Here is a 17,277-nt window from a genome sequence, read left to right on the forward strand (position 1 = left end):
GGGGTAACAGGGTGAAGGGGTTAATGGGGTGACAGTAATGGGGTTAATGGGAGAATGGGGAGAGGGTAATGGGGAGAGATTAATGGGAGTGGGTATGATGGGGAGAGGGCGTCGAGTGGGGATAGAGTGGGTAGAGGTGGTTGAGTGGGTGATATAAGGGAATGGGGGGAGGAGTCAGGATAGTTAGTTCGTGGCTCTGTGCCGCCGTAACCCTGGGCGACGGCCTGCCTCCGTCGTCATCCTGATTCCGCTCTCCTTGCTCCCGGGCCGCTGACCGACCCGGCTGTTGCCGTTTCCGGCTGGGATCCGTCCGCACCCTGACTCGGTGCCAACAAAGGCCAGAGCTCGGCCCTCAGACATCTTCTTTCTCCCCCGGGTCACCGCAGGCCCGGCCGCCCCTCCCCCCACCCACCCCCGCCCATCCCGCAATTACCGTCCTGCTCGGCGTCAGGTTCCCGGCATCTGCCCCATCATTTCACCACCCAACGGCCACGGCCACCTGACACACTGTTGGCTGGGCGACCCACCGGACTGGCCGAGAGGCACCGCACTGGTGCCACAGGAGGGGTGCTGCACTCTGGCGCCACCCGCGGCTGGGAGGATCCGTTTCCTCCAGCTCAGAGTGCCCTCACTGCCCACAGGCGATGCCAGCAGGTCCAATGTGTCTGAGCCCTCCACAGACTCATCAGCCTCTGCGTTGATATATTTCCTCCCAATTAGAGTCTTCAATGGCTAAATCCTCAGTCGAGATCTCTGGAGACAGGACCTCTCTTGGAGCCAGAACATTGGCATAACCGAGAAGATCAAGTTTATGGTCATCTGATTGTGCAAGCACAACCTGACGAAACAACGTTCTCCAGTCCTCGGTGTAAAACACACAGACACACAACCAGACATAATACACACAGGCAAACAACACATATGCAGGACAAGTATTCATGTATACAAGTATGTTTTGTAAATGTGAGAGTCTTGGGTGGTCAGTGTGAGCAGTTCCTTTAGTCGTTCACCATTCTCCCTGCCCGTGGGAAGCTGTTCCTCAGCCTGGTGGTGCTGGCTTTGATCCTCCTGTGTCTCTACCCCGACGGGAGCAGCTGAAAGATGCTGTGTGCAAGGTGGAAGGGGTCCTCAATGATTTTACTTGCCCTCTTCAGACAACAATCCCGCTGGGGGGAGGGAGACCACAGTGATTCTCTTTGCCAGCTTTATGGTCCTGTGGATTGACCTCTGATCCATTTCTCTGCACCAACTGTACCCACACTGTGATGCAGCTGGCCAGGATACTCTCGATGGTGCTCCTATAGAAGGTTGGCATGATGGTGGCCGGTAGCCTTGCCTGATTCAGTCTTCTCAGGAAGTACAGTCGCTGTTGCACCTTCCTGACAAATGAGGAGATGTATATTCACAATTGGTCACAAGTTAAGTGAACTTCAAGGAACTTTCTCTACTACAGTGTTGTTGACGTGTTGTGGAGGGTGGGTGTTCCTGGTCCTCCTGAAGTCCATCATTATCTCCTTCATCTTGTCCACGTTGAGACTCAGGTTGTTACTCTCGCACCGTTTCACAAGGTTTTCCACCTCCTCCCTGCAGTGTGACTTATTCTTGCTGCCGATGAGGCCAAATACTTTTGAGTCATCTGCAAACTTGCTGGACCTGACAATGCAGTCATGGGTCAGTAATGTGAACACGAGTGGGCTGAGCACACAGCCCTGAGGTGTGCCAGTGCTCAGTGTAACAGAGCTCAATGTTCTACACTCTCCCCATTACCCCCTCTCCCCACTCTACCACCTCTCCTCAATGCCTCCACTTTCTAAGAGGTCTGTGGCCAAGCACCCCATCAAGCTTCTGCAGATATGGTGCAACTGGTTGCATCACGGCGTAGTTTGGTCATTTAAGTCCTCTTGACTGTATACCCAAGTAGAGCCTTTGTTAGCTGTCTTTCAGATCCCTTGCCATCCAGTGAGGGTTATCATGTTCTCCATCTATCACGGTCTCTGACCCTCTGAATTGTAGTTGTCGCCTCCCTGTTTCTAACCATGATGTTAATCCATCGATCATTTTCATTCCGTCGGCCTCGGCTTCTTTTTCCTTCCAGCCTTCCAGTTGTAACTAAATGTTCCAATGTATCTCTTCGCATGATGTGTCCAAACAATTTTGATGGTTGTTTTCTGATTGTTCTAAGTAATTACATTTTGTTTTCGTTCTTTGTAGAACTTCTTCATTTGTTATCCTGTCCCTATATGATCTGCACGGCATTCTTCTGAGAAACCGCATCTCTGCTAAATTGATTCTTTTTCCCCAGTGCATTTGTGATGGTCCATGACCCGCAGCCAGACATCAATGCAGGAAGAATGTAGCAGCTGAGAGTTCCAAGGCGGACGTCAATTGCTATTTTCTTGTTTGTTAGGCTGTTTCTCATTTCTATGAATGTTGTTAGATTGTTAGATATGGAGTCTAAATTGTACTCAATACTCAAGGCTGAAGATGATTGGTTCAGAAGACTCTTTACCTCCCGATTTACTCAGATTAAGTGTTTCCAATTGACTGCAAGGACTTGGGGTGACTTTTTCTCAGAGGGATCATTACTTTATCCTCCTGGTTCGGAGGGCTCATGGCAGGTCATAAATCAAAAGCCATACCTCAATTCAAGGCTGCCACAGTGAACAGGAAACTGATGCATGAGCATCAACCTCTGTGTTCTCTGCTAATTCATGTTCCATGTTCTCCAGTTCATATCTTTCTTTTCATTTTGCTTCCTTCTTCCCCAATCCTTTCATCCCTTCTGTTTTTTTCTCTCTGTCTTGCTCCTTCTAATTCTAATTCCTTCAGCTTTGTTTCTTGTTCAAAATAGACTTTTACTTTTTTTGACAAAAGTGTTAGCTGAGACTTCTGAAGGCGACATTGCACATACTGCCCTCATCAAACCACATCAAATAACCAAACTATCTCTTAGATATAACCTTCCTTTCATAAGTTAAATGTCCCCCAAAACACGGGGCAGCACAGTTAGATGGGTGCAGCATGATTGGCGTAGTGGTTAGCAAAATGCTGTTACAGCGCCTGCAACCCCTGGCTTCGAATCCCGCGCTGTCTGTAAAGAGTTTGTACATTTTCCCTGTGTCTGCGTGGGTTTTCCCCAGGGGCTCCTCCTACCCTTCAAAAACATATTGGGGGTTGTAGGTAAATTGGGAGTAATTGGGCAACACAGACTCGTGGGCTGGAATGGCCAGTTACCGTGCTGCATGTCAAAATTAAAATTATTTTAAAAATAAAATTAATCCATGCCTCTCAAAATGAGGATCTGTACTCTCCCTGAGGTAAACTAACTGGCCTGTAATGACTTGGTTTATTCCTGTCTTTGAAATAACCAACCAACATTAACTTTGGACTCCAGGTCCCTGATTTCAGGAACTACCAACATGCTCATATACTCTGTATCCTAGTGTTCGTACTGTAAAGGTTGACCCAGGGACCCAGTCCAGAGTATATATTATGAGAGGTTAAAAATGGCCAGAGTCCAAAGGGTTAACAGAAATGTTCACTCAGATCCACCTTGCTACTCCATCTGCTCCTGGCAATAAAAAAAATGATAAACCCCATGCTACTTGAATTTCCTTTTGTCACAGTGTTTATCCAATCTGATATTTCCCACTTGTTTGCCTTCGCTACATTGAAGGAAGTTGCAAAATATTTATCGAACACCTTCCCCACATCCTCTGCCTCAGGTTATCTTAGGCTTTAAATTTTTTAGATATTTCAGAGATATGTCAGGGGAACAGGGCCTTCCCTTCCACCCAAATACAGTAAAACTCCTGGTATCCGGAATTCAAGCAACTGGCAAAAAAATCTGAGGAAAATAAATTAAAAAAAATAAAATCAATAAGAATAAAAATGTCAGTTTAAAACTGTAAAAGTAAATGTTCTCTGAAGTCACGCATAAACCTTGGGTGAAGGTGGGAGCCAATATCCAGCCAGCGAAGGGAGAGCCTTTGTCGGGCTTTGCTCGTAGCACCTGTTTGAATATTCAAAGTTGTGTGAAACAGTGATGGGGGTCGCCCGGGATGAAGTGCTGGTTGATGCCGCTCATCCATGGGGTGAATTTTTTTTTATGATTTAAATTTTATGGAGTTCTTTAAAAAAAAGTTTCCCCAGTCTTCATTGTTAAAGTTATGTAAATCATAAATTACAAAACATAAACTTATCCATAAAATAGAAACAAACATGGCAGCAAATAAATATCAAGATAATAACCATGTGTGTCTATTTCGACCTCTACTAACAGAATTCTCCCCCCACCCCACCCCCCAACACCTCAGAAACCTAGATATTTGCCCCATTTTTCCAATTTATCCAACTGTTTGTAGGATGTGTGTTCATTTTGGCCATTTTGGAGGGCCCACTCATAAAATTCTTCCATCCCCCAAGTATAATTTGTCTTCCTGCCATTATACTTGTCTGAATTCAATTTTGAGAGTATTTATCCCCAAGTGTGTCTCCCAAGACAAAGAGTCCGGGGCAAAAAGGAATTTGAATACCTGAAACTTCACCAATATACTTATGTATCATCACCCAAAATTCCTGTATTCTGGGACAAGCCCAAAGCACGTGTACTGAGATTTGTGTTAAGGCTGAATAATAAAATGAGGCTCTGTGAACTTTGCCCTATGCAGCCAGTACAGTAGAGAGTATCATAGTCACTTGTGGGGGTTTCTATGTAGAACCAAAAGTTGTGTGTAGCACATGATGCAGATGGAGATATCAGACTGTTGGATTAATCGATCAAAAGATTTTAAATTGTCACCATTATAAAGGTCTCCCAATTTAATTATACCTTTCCCTCCAGAAAAAAAGGGGACTTATCAATACACAACCTTGGATTCTCCAAATACTCGAGGCTTCACTCAAATATGAATTAAATTTAAATCATCTGGCTAATTTATTCCGGAACAAATGCAAATTGGGTGAGATCTTGCCTCAAGAGGTAACTTGATAGACAAACATTGTAATAGTCGGATAGGAGGAAGAGCAGAACACTCAATGTAATGCCAAGGAGGTGCTCTCTCTGGAGGGAGGGATCAACGTGCTAAATGCTTCAGAGTAAAAGCATAATTATAGTACATTAACTTTGGCAAAACTAAGCCCCCACTTTCAACTGTCAATTGTAATTTATCAAGGTTCAAGCGTGGGTGTTTACCATTCCAAATAAAAGCCTTAATTATTTTATCAAATTGTTTAAAATGTTAATAGGATTTGGACTTGTAACGATTGGAACAAATAATTAATCTTTGGAATACCAGTCATCTTCAAGGCATTTACCTTTCCCGACATTGATAAGTACAAGGATGACCATCTATCTACATCATAATGGATCAAATTTTACCTTTACTAAATCCTCCAGTTGAGGGGAAAAATTAACACCTAAATATCATATACCCTTCTTTGGCCAATGAAATTGGCCAGGGTAAAAATCAGATGCAGGGCAGTAGGCCGTCAATGGTGATGCTTCTGAGTTTGTCCATCCTGAGAATCTAGGATAAACTTCATAATATTCAAAAGTCACAACACTGACCGACCAGGGTCCAACACAAATAATAAAATATCATCCACATAAAGATTCAGTTGATGAACCTGTCCTCCCACAGATATCCCTGCAAAGTTCTCATTCTCATTCTCAGGAAACTGGAGCCCCCGGAGGAAATGCACGTAGACATGGGGAGAACGTACAAACTCCTTACAGACAACACAGGATTCAAACCCTGGTCTTGATCGCTGGCGCTGTAAAGCGTTGCACTAACCATGTTAGTGACAAAGGAATCAAATGGGAGCAAGGGGTGTAGGTAGCGAGAAGAATGGAACTAATATTGGGAGCTAGCATGGGGATTATGGATAGGATAAGTGAATGGGGGCAGATGAAGCATTGTGGGAAATGTGACATCATCCACTTAGGTAGTAAAACATAGAAAGGTGGAATATTTTTAAAATGAATGATTGAAAAATACTGGTGTACAGAGGGATGCCCTTGCACACAAATTACTAAAAGTTACCACATAGGTTCAGCAAACAATTTGAAAGGCCAACAAGCATGCTCACTGTTATTCTCAGAGAGTTTGAGTACAAGTCTTGCTCCAATTATATTACCTCTAGTGAGACAACTTCTGAAATATTGTTTTCAGGTCTGGTCACTCTATTTAAAGAAGGATTTTTCACATTTCAAATTACTTACGACAAAAAGAAATGCAGCAAAAGTTCATCATATTGATTCCTGGGATGGACGGGTTTGTCATACAAGGTCGCAATAGCTGGAGTCTCCAGCCTTCAGAAGAGTTGCAGGTGACCTTACTGCACCATGTAAAACTCCTACGGGGCTTGACAGAGTGGAGAGTGGATACGGGAAAGACATTGCCTCCCAGCTGAGCGTCTGAAATCAGGGTGTCGGCATAAGAACCAGCCACTCCATCGAGAAATCTATTCACCCAGAGGATTGTGAATCTTTGGATTATCTCCTCCAATTCAATGCACTCCATATAAATATTTTCAGTCCATCAAATCTATTAATACATCCGGCTAATGGCCAAACCTGCAGGTGTGATTAAAGCCCCAGCTAGTATTTCATAAGCAAAGGGCAATGATTTTCAATTGGTACATCAAGTTACTGCCAGTTAGCAGATGGAAACTAGAGCAAACAAGGGAGATTCAATGTTCTTCTCAGCCGCATACACAATTGCCTAAGTTAATCTTCAAAGTGAAGTTACACAGGAAACATGACTTTTAACAAGATTACTTTGATCAATAAAGAAATAACCTCTAAAGCCCCCATTGTTGCATGATGTACAATCTTCTGGAACTCGGATTCCAATTTCATGCATAGCAGATATAACGAGCCTGATTTTTCTGATGCACTGTTTTGACATTAAATTGGAGTCCTCTCTGGTTGGAAATGTAATGTGCATTTACATTCATTGCCTATTCAAATAAAGTGCCATGGAGATTCCAGGCATTTGGCCAATTCAAAGTTATCCATATGTTCTGTTGGCCATTAAGAGCATTAGGTTGTTGCATTTTCTGTTCACTTGGGCTTTATTTGGTTTTGTACATCATCTGGATTGATTGTGGGGGGGGGGGGGGGGTTCCATCATTTCTTGATTTTGATTTTGTTGCCAATGCTTCATCATTTCTGGCAGCTTCAGGCAGTTAGAATGGGAAGTAAACACACACAGAAACACTGGAGGAACCCAGCTGGTCTCACAGCGTCCACAGGAGGTAAAGATATATTACCGACGTTTTGGGCCGGAACCCTTAGATCGATGGTTCTCAACCTTCCCTTCCCACTCACATTCCACCTTAAGTAATCCCTATGCCATCAGTCCTCCATGATTTGTCAGGGATTGCTTAAGGTGGGTTGTGAGTGGGAAGGGAAGCTTGAGAACCACTGCTCTACACCCAATTGTTACTGAAATATTTTGCTTGCGAAAAATTGTCATTGGCCCATTTCCTTTGGAGTTCTGAAACTATGCACATAACGGGTCGATTAGGTACCATTAAAACAGTGGTTTTCAACCTTCCCTTCCCACCCACATCCCACCTTAAGCAATCCCTTACTAATTACAGAGCACCGATGGCATAGGGATTACTTAAAGTGGGATGTGAGTGGGAAGAAAAAGGTTGAAAACCACTGCCTTGGAACCATCGAACATTACAGCATAGAAACAGGCCCCTTTGGCCCTTCTAGTTGGTGACAAACCATTTTCTTTTTGTCGGGTCCCACTGATCTGCACCCAGTCCATAGCCCTCCATACCTTTCCCAACCATGTACCTGTCCAAATATTTCTTAAATGTTAAAATTGAGCCCATATTCACATCAGCTCATTCCACACTCCCACCACTCCCTGTGTCGAACCATGTCCTCTGGTTTGTTTCTCACCTACCCTCAGGGGAAAAAAGTCTACCTACATTTACTCTGTCTATCGCCCTCATAATTTTAAATACCTCTGAAACGGGTGGCCACTTGGAGATCCAGGCTATTGTGGTGGACAGAGCTGAAGTGCTCAACAAGCCTCCCAGTCTCTTGATGTAGAAGACCACAATGGGAGCACCAGCATTGATTCAGGCTTCTGAATTTTATCTTTAGTTTAGGGAGATGAATTATTTAAGGACAGTCATGTTGAGAAGTTTTGATCGCCGCCATTGCCACCGTAGGATTCTCTCTTCACAAACCTCCAGGTGTTCAGTGATCACCCATCTTTGCCAAATAGGGCTGAGTCAGAGTTCCACTGTCTGCTGCTGTGCAGAGACAGCTCTTCCTGTTGAAAGGCTGGGTATTAAATGTTGCACAGTCCTTCCCAGGTACCCCAGGGCTGCGTGCTACTTCAAGCAGCTGTGAAACGTGCCTTGAAACAGGCGAGACTTTCTTGATTGTCCTGGTTGCAAGAATGGCACGGGAAACCAAGCCTTACAGCCGGCTTTATTCCAGTGCCAGCTGTCCAGGCAGCATCTATTTGGGAACATTCCTCGCATGAACAACAGATCCAAATACAGTAAAACCTCTGTTATTTGGAATTCAAGCAACCGGCAAATGAATAAATAAATGAATAGATAGCTAGCATGAATGAATGAATGCGGCTTTAAAATTGGCGCACCCTCGTGGTAAGTTCACCAATCACGCAGCATGCAATTCAAGCAACTGGAAAACACGCTTATCCCAATTTGGAGGGGGGAGGTGGGTGGGCTGAGCCCTGATTTGCGCACTGAGGGTCTCGGCAGGTTGAGCTGAAGTGGACAAGAGCGCTTGCTGGAGCGCACAAAAGTCTGGAAGACCTGAACGGGGCTGGCAACGCCTTCCATGCAGAACCGCCGTGTGAATTTCTCAGGACGGAAACACCAGCATTCACGGGGACCGCACGTTTGGAAGGTGAAGGACTGGGGGAAAGATGGAAGAGGTGTTGAACTGACCCATCCTTATGTGGTCTGCTGACCTCCTCTCCCCCCCCCCCCAAACAAAGCAAGGTTGTGGGCTGGAAATCTGAGGGCCTAGTTGGTGTTCGAACAAGGAAACTGTGTGTGCACAGTGCAAAAGCGACCCTCTGGCCAGCCCATCCTGTCTGTGCGCTAAGTTTGACCCCCGGCCTGCCTGAGGGAACCTGTTCCAATTACCGGTCATTTGCAACATTTCAGAAAACCTTCTCATACATTTCAAGTGATTCCGCCAAGTTCAAGATCAAGTGTTATTTTCTGGAAAATCAGGCTTTCATCTTTAACCACCTGTTTTCTCATAAACACATTTTGCTCGTTTGTGTGATTGCATCTGAAGCCCTTAATCCCCCTTTGCAGCTCCCTCTCCGAATATTGTTTATTCATGTCCAAATGCAGTGAGATGTAGTTCGGGGTTTAACTTCACGAAAGCCACTTGCAAACGTAATTAGGAATTGTTTTCGTGAAAAAGAAGACGGTTTTATCAGGTATCCTGCATGTCCAGGAAGATAAAGGACATTTTCAGGTTTGCGGTTTTTTTCTGTGTTGGGGGAGATTGAACCAGAGTGATAATAGTTTTAAACTGCCATTCGATGTGTAAGGAGCACTTCCTTCAGCAGGGAGGATGAAAAGAGGAGATCAGGGTAAAAGCTGTTGTGTGGCGAGTTGCAATGGTTTGGAAAGGTGAGGGAAGCAGAATTAATTGTTACCTGATTGACTAAATCCAAGAAGGGGACACAAAAAAGTCACTGGGAATATCTTCACTTTCAAATTCACTTCAATGGAATTGTATCACAATTCACAAGGGAAATCACAGTTTAAGAAACAGTTTACAGATACAATCGTTTAAGTAAAAACAAGTAAAATGGAAACTAGCTATAAGCGTTATATATCCAGTAATGAAGTCAAATGGATATAAAAGTGGCCCAACACACAGAGAAATTGTTCACAAGAAGCATTGACATTTCTAAGCGTTGAAATCATTCAAACACCTTGCAAAGTTTTTGTAAAAGTTCCAGGAATAGAAGCTCTGAAAGAAATATTTACTTCAATGTTGCAAAGCCAGCTTGTGTCTACAATTGAAGATATATATTCAAAGATGCAAACTTCCTAAATGCTGAAAAGGGTGACAATTCGACTTTCTAACTCCTTTGAATTTAGAAGACTGAGGGGACTATCTAATTCAGGTTTGAAATGATAAAAAGGACAATTACAAAGGGAGGTTTTTTCTGTTAATGTGGAAATCCAGAACAAGGGCAGTGATAGAAATCAGCTGTTCACGAGTGAAACCAGGAAGTTTTGTTCTCACACAAAGGCAGTGAAAACCTGGAACATCTTTCACACATCCGGACACCATCAAGCAAGGAGTAAACAGAACTTCTGTTTGGATTTCTATTCTGTGAAGAGCAGGTTGTCTATTTATCATGACCGCCTCAAGGTGTACTAAAAACTGACAAAAGGGATGAAGTCTAGTTGGGGAGGGGAGGAGAAGAGTGCAGCAATATCAGTGTGCTACACATGACACCATTGTACACGGGCTGTGCCAATTATTACAGCACTCCCCCAAATATTGAAAAGAAGCTCGAGCCACGGTTTGCAGAGCTCGATATTCTGCTCAAAGGCTTACTGCCAACACTTTTTGAGCCCATTCCTTCACTCTCCCCCGAGTGTGCTGCAAAATTTGCTTTGAGGAGGCTTGCATTTTATATTGCGCCTTAATGCGTCTCTCAGAGATGTCCCAAGGCACCTCATGTACCTGGGACTGCTTTTAGGTGCAGCAACTGTTGCTTTGGAGGTAAATGCAACAGCCATTTTGCGTACAGCAAGATTGCAGAAGCCGCAATTAAATCAAACTATCCTTGGTGCTGTTGGTGAAGGTAAATGACACATTGGCCAGGACACCAGGAGAACTCCTTGCTGCGCCGTGGAACCTTGTATCCCCACCTGGATCACCAGAACAGGCAGTATGGGAACTCATTTTAAAGGACTACCTGAAGGGTGGTCCTTTTGATGGTGCAGCACTCCCTCAATACTGCATGGGATGTTAGGAAGGAGGGTGGGTAGGCAGGGGGTCTCTGTGTCACAACCCTCCTGCTCAGAGGCAAGCTGCTACATGAGTTGAAGGAGAACCCAGCCTGCCTTCTTATCCTTGTTTATCATTTCCCTGCCTTCACCCCCTCCCTCTCCCCCAATATATTCAGCCAGAGAATTATTGATGGGAACTAGGGAAGTTAATGCAAAAGCTACAAAAGTCCAGCCATTGGGTTGAGAATGGTGGATGTCACGTGACCTTAAACAGCAGTGATTGCAGTTGGCTTGGTCGACTGAGAACATAAGGAGCAGGAGTGGTCCATCCAGCCCAACGACCCTGCTCCGCCATTCGATGAGATCATGGCTGATCTGATGATGGGCTCATCTCCACCCACCTGGCTTTTCCCCATATCCCTTAATTCCCCGACTATGTACAAATTTATCCAACCTGGTCTTAAATATATTTACTGAGGTCGCCTCCACTGTTTCAATGGGCAGCGAGTTCCACAGATTCACCCCCCCCCCGGGAAAAGCAGTTCCTCCTCATCTCCATCCTAAATCTTCTCCCGTGGATCTTGAGGCTTTGTCCCCTTGTTCTGGTTTCCCCCACCAATGGGAACAATTTACCAGCCTCTAACTTATAAAGATAAGTCTTTCATAATTTTATACATTTCTATAAGATCCCCTCTCATTCTTCTAAATTCCAGCAAGTGCAATCCCAGATGAACTAGTGTCAGTATTATTTCCTCCAATAATCTACAACTCGGCCTCTCAGCCTTGCCTCACCTCAACCAGTTTTGTATCTGCCTCCCAATCCACATTTTTCCAATCCTAGGTTTTTCCCTCAAGGTTCTGAGTGGAAAATAAAACCTTGAGAACAGCACTTCTGTACTCAAAATACAGAACAGCGAGAGGAACTGAGCCAGTCTCACAGTGTCCATAGGAGGTAGATATATTACCGACGTTTTGGGCCTGAACCCTTCCTCAAGTAATTGTGTACACTATACAATTTTTTAAAAAAAAATGCAAACCTTTTGGTTTCTCTCCCCACTTCTAAGTTTCACTCAACTGACTAAAGAGCCCAGTGGCTTTCAAACTTTTTCTTTCCACTCACATCCCACTTGAAGTAATCCCTGTGCCATCGGTGCTCTGTGATAAGTAAGGGATAGCTTAAGTGAGATGTGGGTGGGAAGGTAAGGTTGAAACTGCTCTAGACCCAATTGTTACTGAAATATTTTGATTGAGAAAAATTGTTGTTGGCCCATTTCCTTTGGAGTTATGAAACCGTCCACAAAACAACTCAATTAGGGATGATTAGTGGTTTTCAAACTTTTTATTTCTACCCACATACTACCTTAAGCAATCCCTTACTTATCACAGAGCACTGATGGCACAGGGATTACTTCAAGTGGGATGTGAGTGGAAAGAAAAAGTTTGAGAACCACTGGGCTAAACTATGGAACATGATCTAAGCTACCTCTAAATGTCACCCTGACATTGTGCAAAAGCTTGGTAACAATTCTGGTTTTGAACCTCTCTGTGGTTGCTGGCTGATATCTTAGCAGAACCAGATATATTAAAGCCACGTCTGCACTATGCCAGTGGAGAGAGAGAACTGGATTTCTTACAGTGCACCTCACAACCTCAGCATGACAGCCAACAAAACACTTTTCAATTGCAGACATTTGGAAGTAGGAAACAAGGCACTCGACATGTGTCCAGCCAGCTCCCGTACGCAGAAATATAATTATTAAAATAGATCATCTGTTTTCCTGTTCGAGGGGTAGATATTGGCTCGGACACTGTCAGGAAAATCGTCCTTGCTCTTCAAAGGATTGCTGTGGGATCGTTAACATCAACATAAGACCTTGGTTTAATGTTGTATCCAGAACTTGGTGTTTCCAATAGTCTAGCACTCCCTCAGTACTGCCAACACGATAGCATTCTCTTCATAATGCAGTGTTAGCCCAGGTTTTTTGTGCTCTGGTGTCCAGAGTGAGACTTGAAACTTCTGACTCTTCTTTCTAACTTGGAACTTACTTCGAAAAAAGGGCTTTTCGATTTGCTTCTCTCCTTGACTACCTTTGTGTCAGATGGTGGCCCTTTTGTTGCGGTTACAAGGTTAGTTTGAGCTGCAGACATTTCCTTGCTGCCACACCATATGTCAGTCCATAGCCCTTGTTTCTTCGCACTGGATCAAAGCACATGTCTTCAAATCCTCCCTCGGATCGTTGGAAAAAGGAATCGCAGGGTTGCATGTGATGTCATGTATGTACTCTAACAATAAATCTGGTTCTGGAGTCTTGGGCACAATGTAGTGTGCCAGGTTACAGGTCACTGTAAGATTGCATTAATGGTACCTCAGTGGGCAAAATCTGGCCTTGCAACCTGTCGGATGGACAACTTAGACCCCCGCTTCTCCCATCACTGATTCTCCTATCCACCACAAGACCTATCCTTTGTACTTTAGAGGATCATACGAAATAAGGTTCTGTACTTTCACATTTCACTAAATACTGTAATATCCAATATTACACACAAATTTCCTTTACAAATTTAAATACAATTGCACGTTTGAAAAATAAAAAATAACTGCAAGGGAACATTTGGTACTTGTAGGACCACCATTTAAACAGTTAGAAAATAAAACTGACAACATCTTCATTTTGTCAAATATAAAACATTCGAAGCTAAAAACTGGCCTCTGTAACATACTGCAGCGGAGAGCTCCAGCACATCACTGCTTTTGATTTGTGCAAACAACTTTCAATTCTTGTTTTTTCAAGGATTTATCAAATCTTTGCCTCCAAAACTGCTCCACAAATTGGACCACCCTTGTTATCTTAAGATTTTTTTGACATGCAGCACAGTAACAGGCACTTTTGGCCCCACGTGCCCATGCTGCCCAATTAATCTACATCCTCCGGTATGTTTTTGGAGGGTGGGAGGAAACCAGATCGCCCAGGGGAAACCACGCAGACACAGGGAGGACATATTAACTCCTTACAGACAGCGCGGGAATTGAACCCTGGTTGCTGGCATTGTAACAGCGTTGCGCTAACTGCTACACTAACCAGGTGGTGGGGGGGGGGGGGGGAACCTTAAAACATCGAACAGCTCTCATGTTGAGGAACAGCAGTTTCAATTGCTCAGTTAGAAGGCTTTGGGACAACTGATCTTGTTGCTTATTGAAGGATTTGCATTGAGCTTCCATGAAGTGCACCTTCTGATCACCAAATCTTGCAATAAAATGGAGTAGGCGTGAGGGAAGAGGTTTGAGAAAAGAGTGGAGGCTGCCCTTTGGGATTGTCGAGGTGTGGGAAAGGAGCTTCAGGGTTTCTCTTCAATGTGGAAACCTGGAGTCAGTTCTTCTGAGGCTGGCGCCGAGACCTTTCCTGCTAATGCTGGGCGTTGTGCTGCAGCCATCGCTGGGGCAGCCATGTTGCAGTAGGACATCCATGCACTCCTGGCTGCCTGCCTGTCGGGCATGATGCAGGGCCGTTTTTCCGTTCGCGTCTCGTGCCTTCACATCAATTCCATACTGCGGAGCAGACAAAACCAAGACAAATGTGTTACTTTGGGACATTTTGTTTGTCAAAAGATTCCCCTATTCCCTCAAATGAACCTTTCCGAGGCCTCACTGCCCAGGATCGAGGCTCCTGCCACTATCCCACTTATTCCTTGTCCAGGAAGGCAAATCTCTGCCGGTTTAGGGGCACATGGATGAGGAGAAAGGTCATTAAAAGTGTTGGGCCAAACCTTTATATACCTTTACACACAGCATGTGGGTAGGACCTAGTGCTTAAGATCCTAGAATATACAACACAGAACATTACGGCACAGTACAGGGCCTTCGGCCTTTGATGTTGTGCTGACTGATATTTTCCTTTCAAAATAAAGTACTAAACCCTCCCTACCCCGTAATCCTCTATTTTTCCTTCATCCATGTGCCTGTCTAAATCCCCCTCATGTTCCAGCTTCCACCACCACCTTTGGCAAGGCATTCCAGATACCCATAACTCTCTGTGTATAAAAAAACTTACCTCTGACGTCTCCCCTGAACTTCCCTCCCTTCACTTTGTACAGATGTCCTCTAGTGTTTGCTAATCCAGCCCTGGGGAACAGATGCTGTCTGTCCACCCTATCTCTGTCCACCCTATCTCTGCCTCTCAGAATCTTGTAGACCTCTATCAAGTCTCCTCTCATCCTTGTATGCTCCAAAGAGAAACCTGGCCTCATAAGACTTATTTTCCACTCCAGGCAACATCCTGATGAATCTCCTCTGCACTCTCTCCGTAGCTTCCATATCAAAAGGTGACGAGAACTGAAGACTACTCTAAGTGTGGTCCCTCCAGAGATTTGTCGAGTTGACACATGATCTCTCTACTCCTGAACTCAATCCCCCAATTAATGAATTCCAGCATCCCATATGCCTTCTTAACTATCCTGTCAACCTGCACGGTGACCTTGAGGGATATATGGATTTAGACCCAAGGAGAGATCGAACAGCTTCTGACGCCTTGGTGAGGCAAGGAAGGGAGCTGGGCACTGAATGGAAGGCGAGGCTTTTGTCTAAAAGAAAAGGGCATTGGTGCAAAGTGAGAGGGCGGAGATTCGGAAGAGGATCCAAAGAGAGGAATCTTTCCCCCAGAGGGTGGGTGGAGTCTGGGCTGCGCTGCCTGAGGGGTTGGTGGGGGCAGACACTTCATACAATGGGAGGGATTGACAATTTTAATCTTGCAGCGATTCATCCCAACAGCAATGCAGGAGTGAGAGAGGATTACAAATGTGAAGGAGACTTATAAAATTAAAATTCTGCCATCGAGACTGTCGCTGTTAGCGTATCCCAGTCCAAAGAGCAAACACTACCCACGTGATCATCTAGTTTTAATTTTATCAGCCTGTTTCATCGTGGCTAATTACCCACTGAGTGGTTCCCACTGGGCAAGTTTTGGTTGTCCGACATCGCATGAAAAAGAGCAAGGAGCACTCTGTCTTTATCTCTCTCTATCTCTCTCCCTCCCCTCCCCCCACATACACACATACAGACACACACACTCTCTTTCCCTCTCTCTCCACCACACTCTCGCTCTTTCTCATTCGCTCTCTCAGATTCAGATTTTTCGTCAGAGTACAGGACGTCACATACAATCCTGAGATTCTTTTACCCGCGGTTGAGGCAGAATCACCACTAATTGGTTGTACAAAAAACTGTACACAGCGTAAACATGTAAATAAAGGACTGTAAACAGATAACAAATGTAAACAGATTGTGGAATGCAGAGAGAACAAAGAAAATCAATTAAGTGCAGAAGTCAGTCCTTAAATGAGTCCCTAATTGTGTTTGTCGTTGAGGAGTCTGATGGTGGAGGGGGAGCAGCTGTTCCTGAACCTGGTGGTGCGAGTCTTGTGGCACCGACATCTCTTTCCTGATGGCAGCAGCGAGAACAGAGCATGTGCTGTGTGGGGTGGATCCTTGATGATTGCTGCTGCTCTCTGACGGCAGTGTTCCCTGTAGATATTCTTGATGGAGTGTTTTGCCTGTGGTGTCCTGGGCTGTGTCCAATACCTTTTGGAGGGCTTTACGTTCAGGGGTATTGGTGTTTCCATCCCAGACCATGGTGCAGCCGGTCAGTACTCTGTAGAAATTTTCCAGGGTTTCCGATGTCGTACCAAACCTCCGCAAACTCCTGAGGAAGTAGAGGTGCTGACATGTTTTCTTCATGATGCCATTGATGTGTTGGGTCCAGGAAAGATCCTCTAAGATAGACTCCAAAGAATTAAATTTGCTTCCCCTCTCCACCTCTGATCCCCCGATGATCACCGGATCATACACCTCTGGTTTTCACTTCCTGAAGCCAACACTCAGCTCCTTAATTTTGGTGACATTGAGTGTGAGGTTGTTGTTGCTGCACCATTCGGCCAACTCTCTCATTTCCATTCACTCTCTCTGTCTTCCTCTCTCCTTCTCACTCCTCACACTCTCTTCCTCTCTTACCCTCTCTCTCTTTTCCTCTCACTCCCCGCTCCCCCCTCTCTTTTACCCTCTGACCTCTCTCACCTTCTTTCTCTCTCTATTTATATATCTCTCCCCCTCTCCCTTTCTCTCTAGATGGCTGGCAGTTTCTCGACAACTCGGTTGACCAAGCTACAGAAAAAACAGATGCTGCATTTGGTTGCTTAGCAATAGCTTCTCCGATTGTGTGATGGACTTTGTCACTTTCTGTGATGCGCAGCTGGCCAAAGAAATCTACAACGTAATTTGTTCATAAATGATTC

The 17,277-nt window shown here is 44.7% G+C and overlaps 2 protein-coding genes across 3 annotated transcripts in view; both read right to left on the reverse strand.

The window, feature by feature from the left end:
* LOC138746509 (zinc finger and BTB domain-containing protein 39) overlaps positions 1-570 on the reverse strand; it is a 61,972-nt gene extending 61,402 nt beyond the window's left edge. Inside the window, exon 1 of the mRNA XM_069904734.1 lies at positions 434-570. The gene's annotated coding sequence lies outside the window, so the exon portion shown is untranslated. The remainder of the gene's footprint in view (positions 1-433) is intronic.
* An 11,869-nt stretch (positions 571-12,439) lies between these two features.
* LOC138747101 (arf-GAP with GTPase, ANK repeat and PH domain-containing protein 1-like) overlaps positions 12,440-17,277 on the reverse strand; it is a 451,715-nt gene continuing 446,877 nt past the window's right edge. For both annotated transcript variants that reach the window (XM_069906050.1, XM_069906049.1), the window contains exon 18: positions 12,440-14,539. In XM_069906050.1, coding sequence (XP_069762151.1) covers positions 14,342-14,539 — 198 coding nt within the window. In that variant the 3' untranslated portion in view covers positions 12,440-14,341. The remainder of the gene's footprint in view (positions 14,540-17,277) is intronic.

This window comes from Narcine bancroftii, chromosome 12, assembly GCF_036971445.1.
Source record: "Narcine bancroftii isolate sNarBan1 chromosome 12, sNarBan1.hap1, whole genome shotgun sequence".
Taxonomy (NCBI): Eukaryota; Metazoa; Chordata; class Chondrichthyes; order Torpediniformes; family Narcinidae; genus Narcine; species Narcine bancroftii.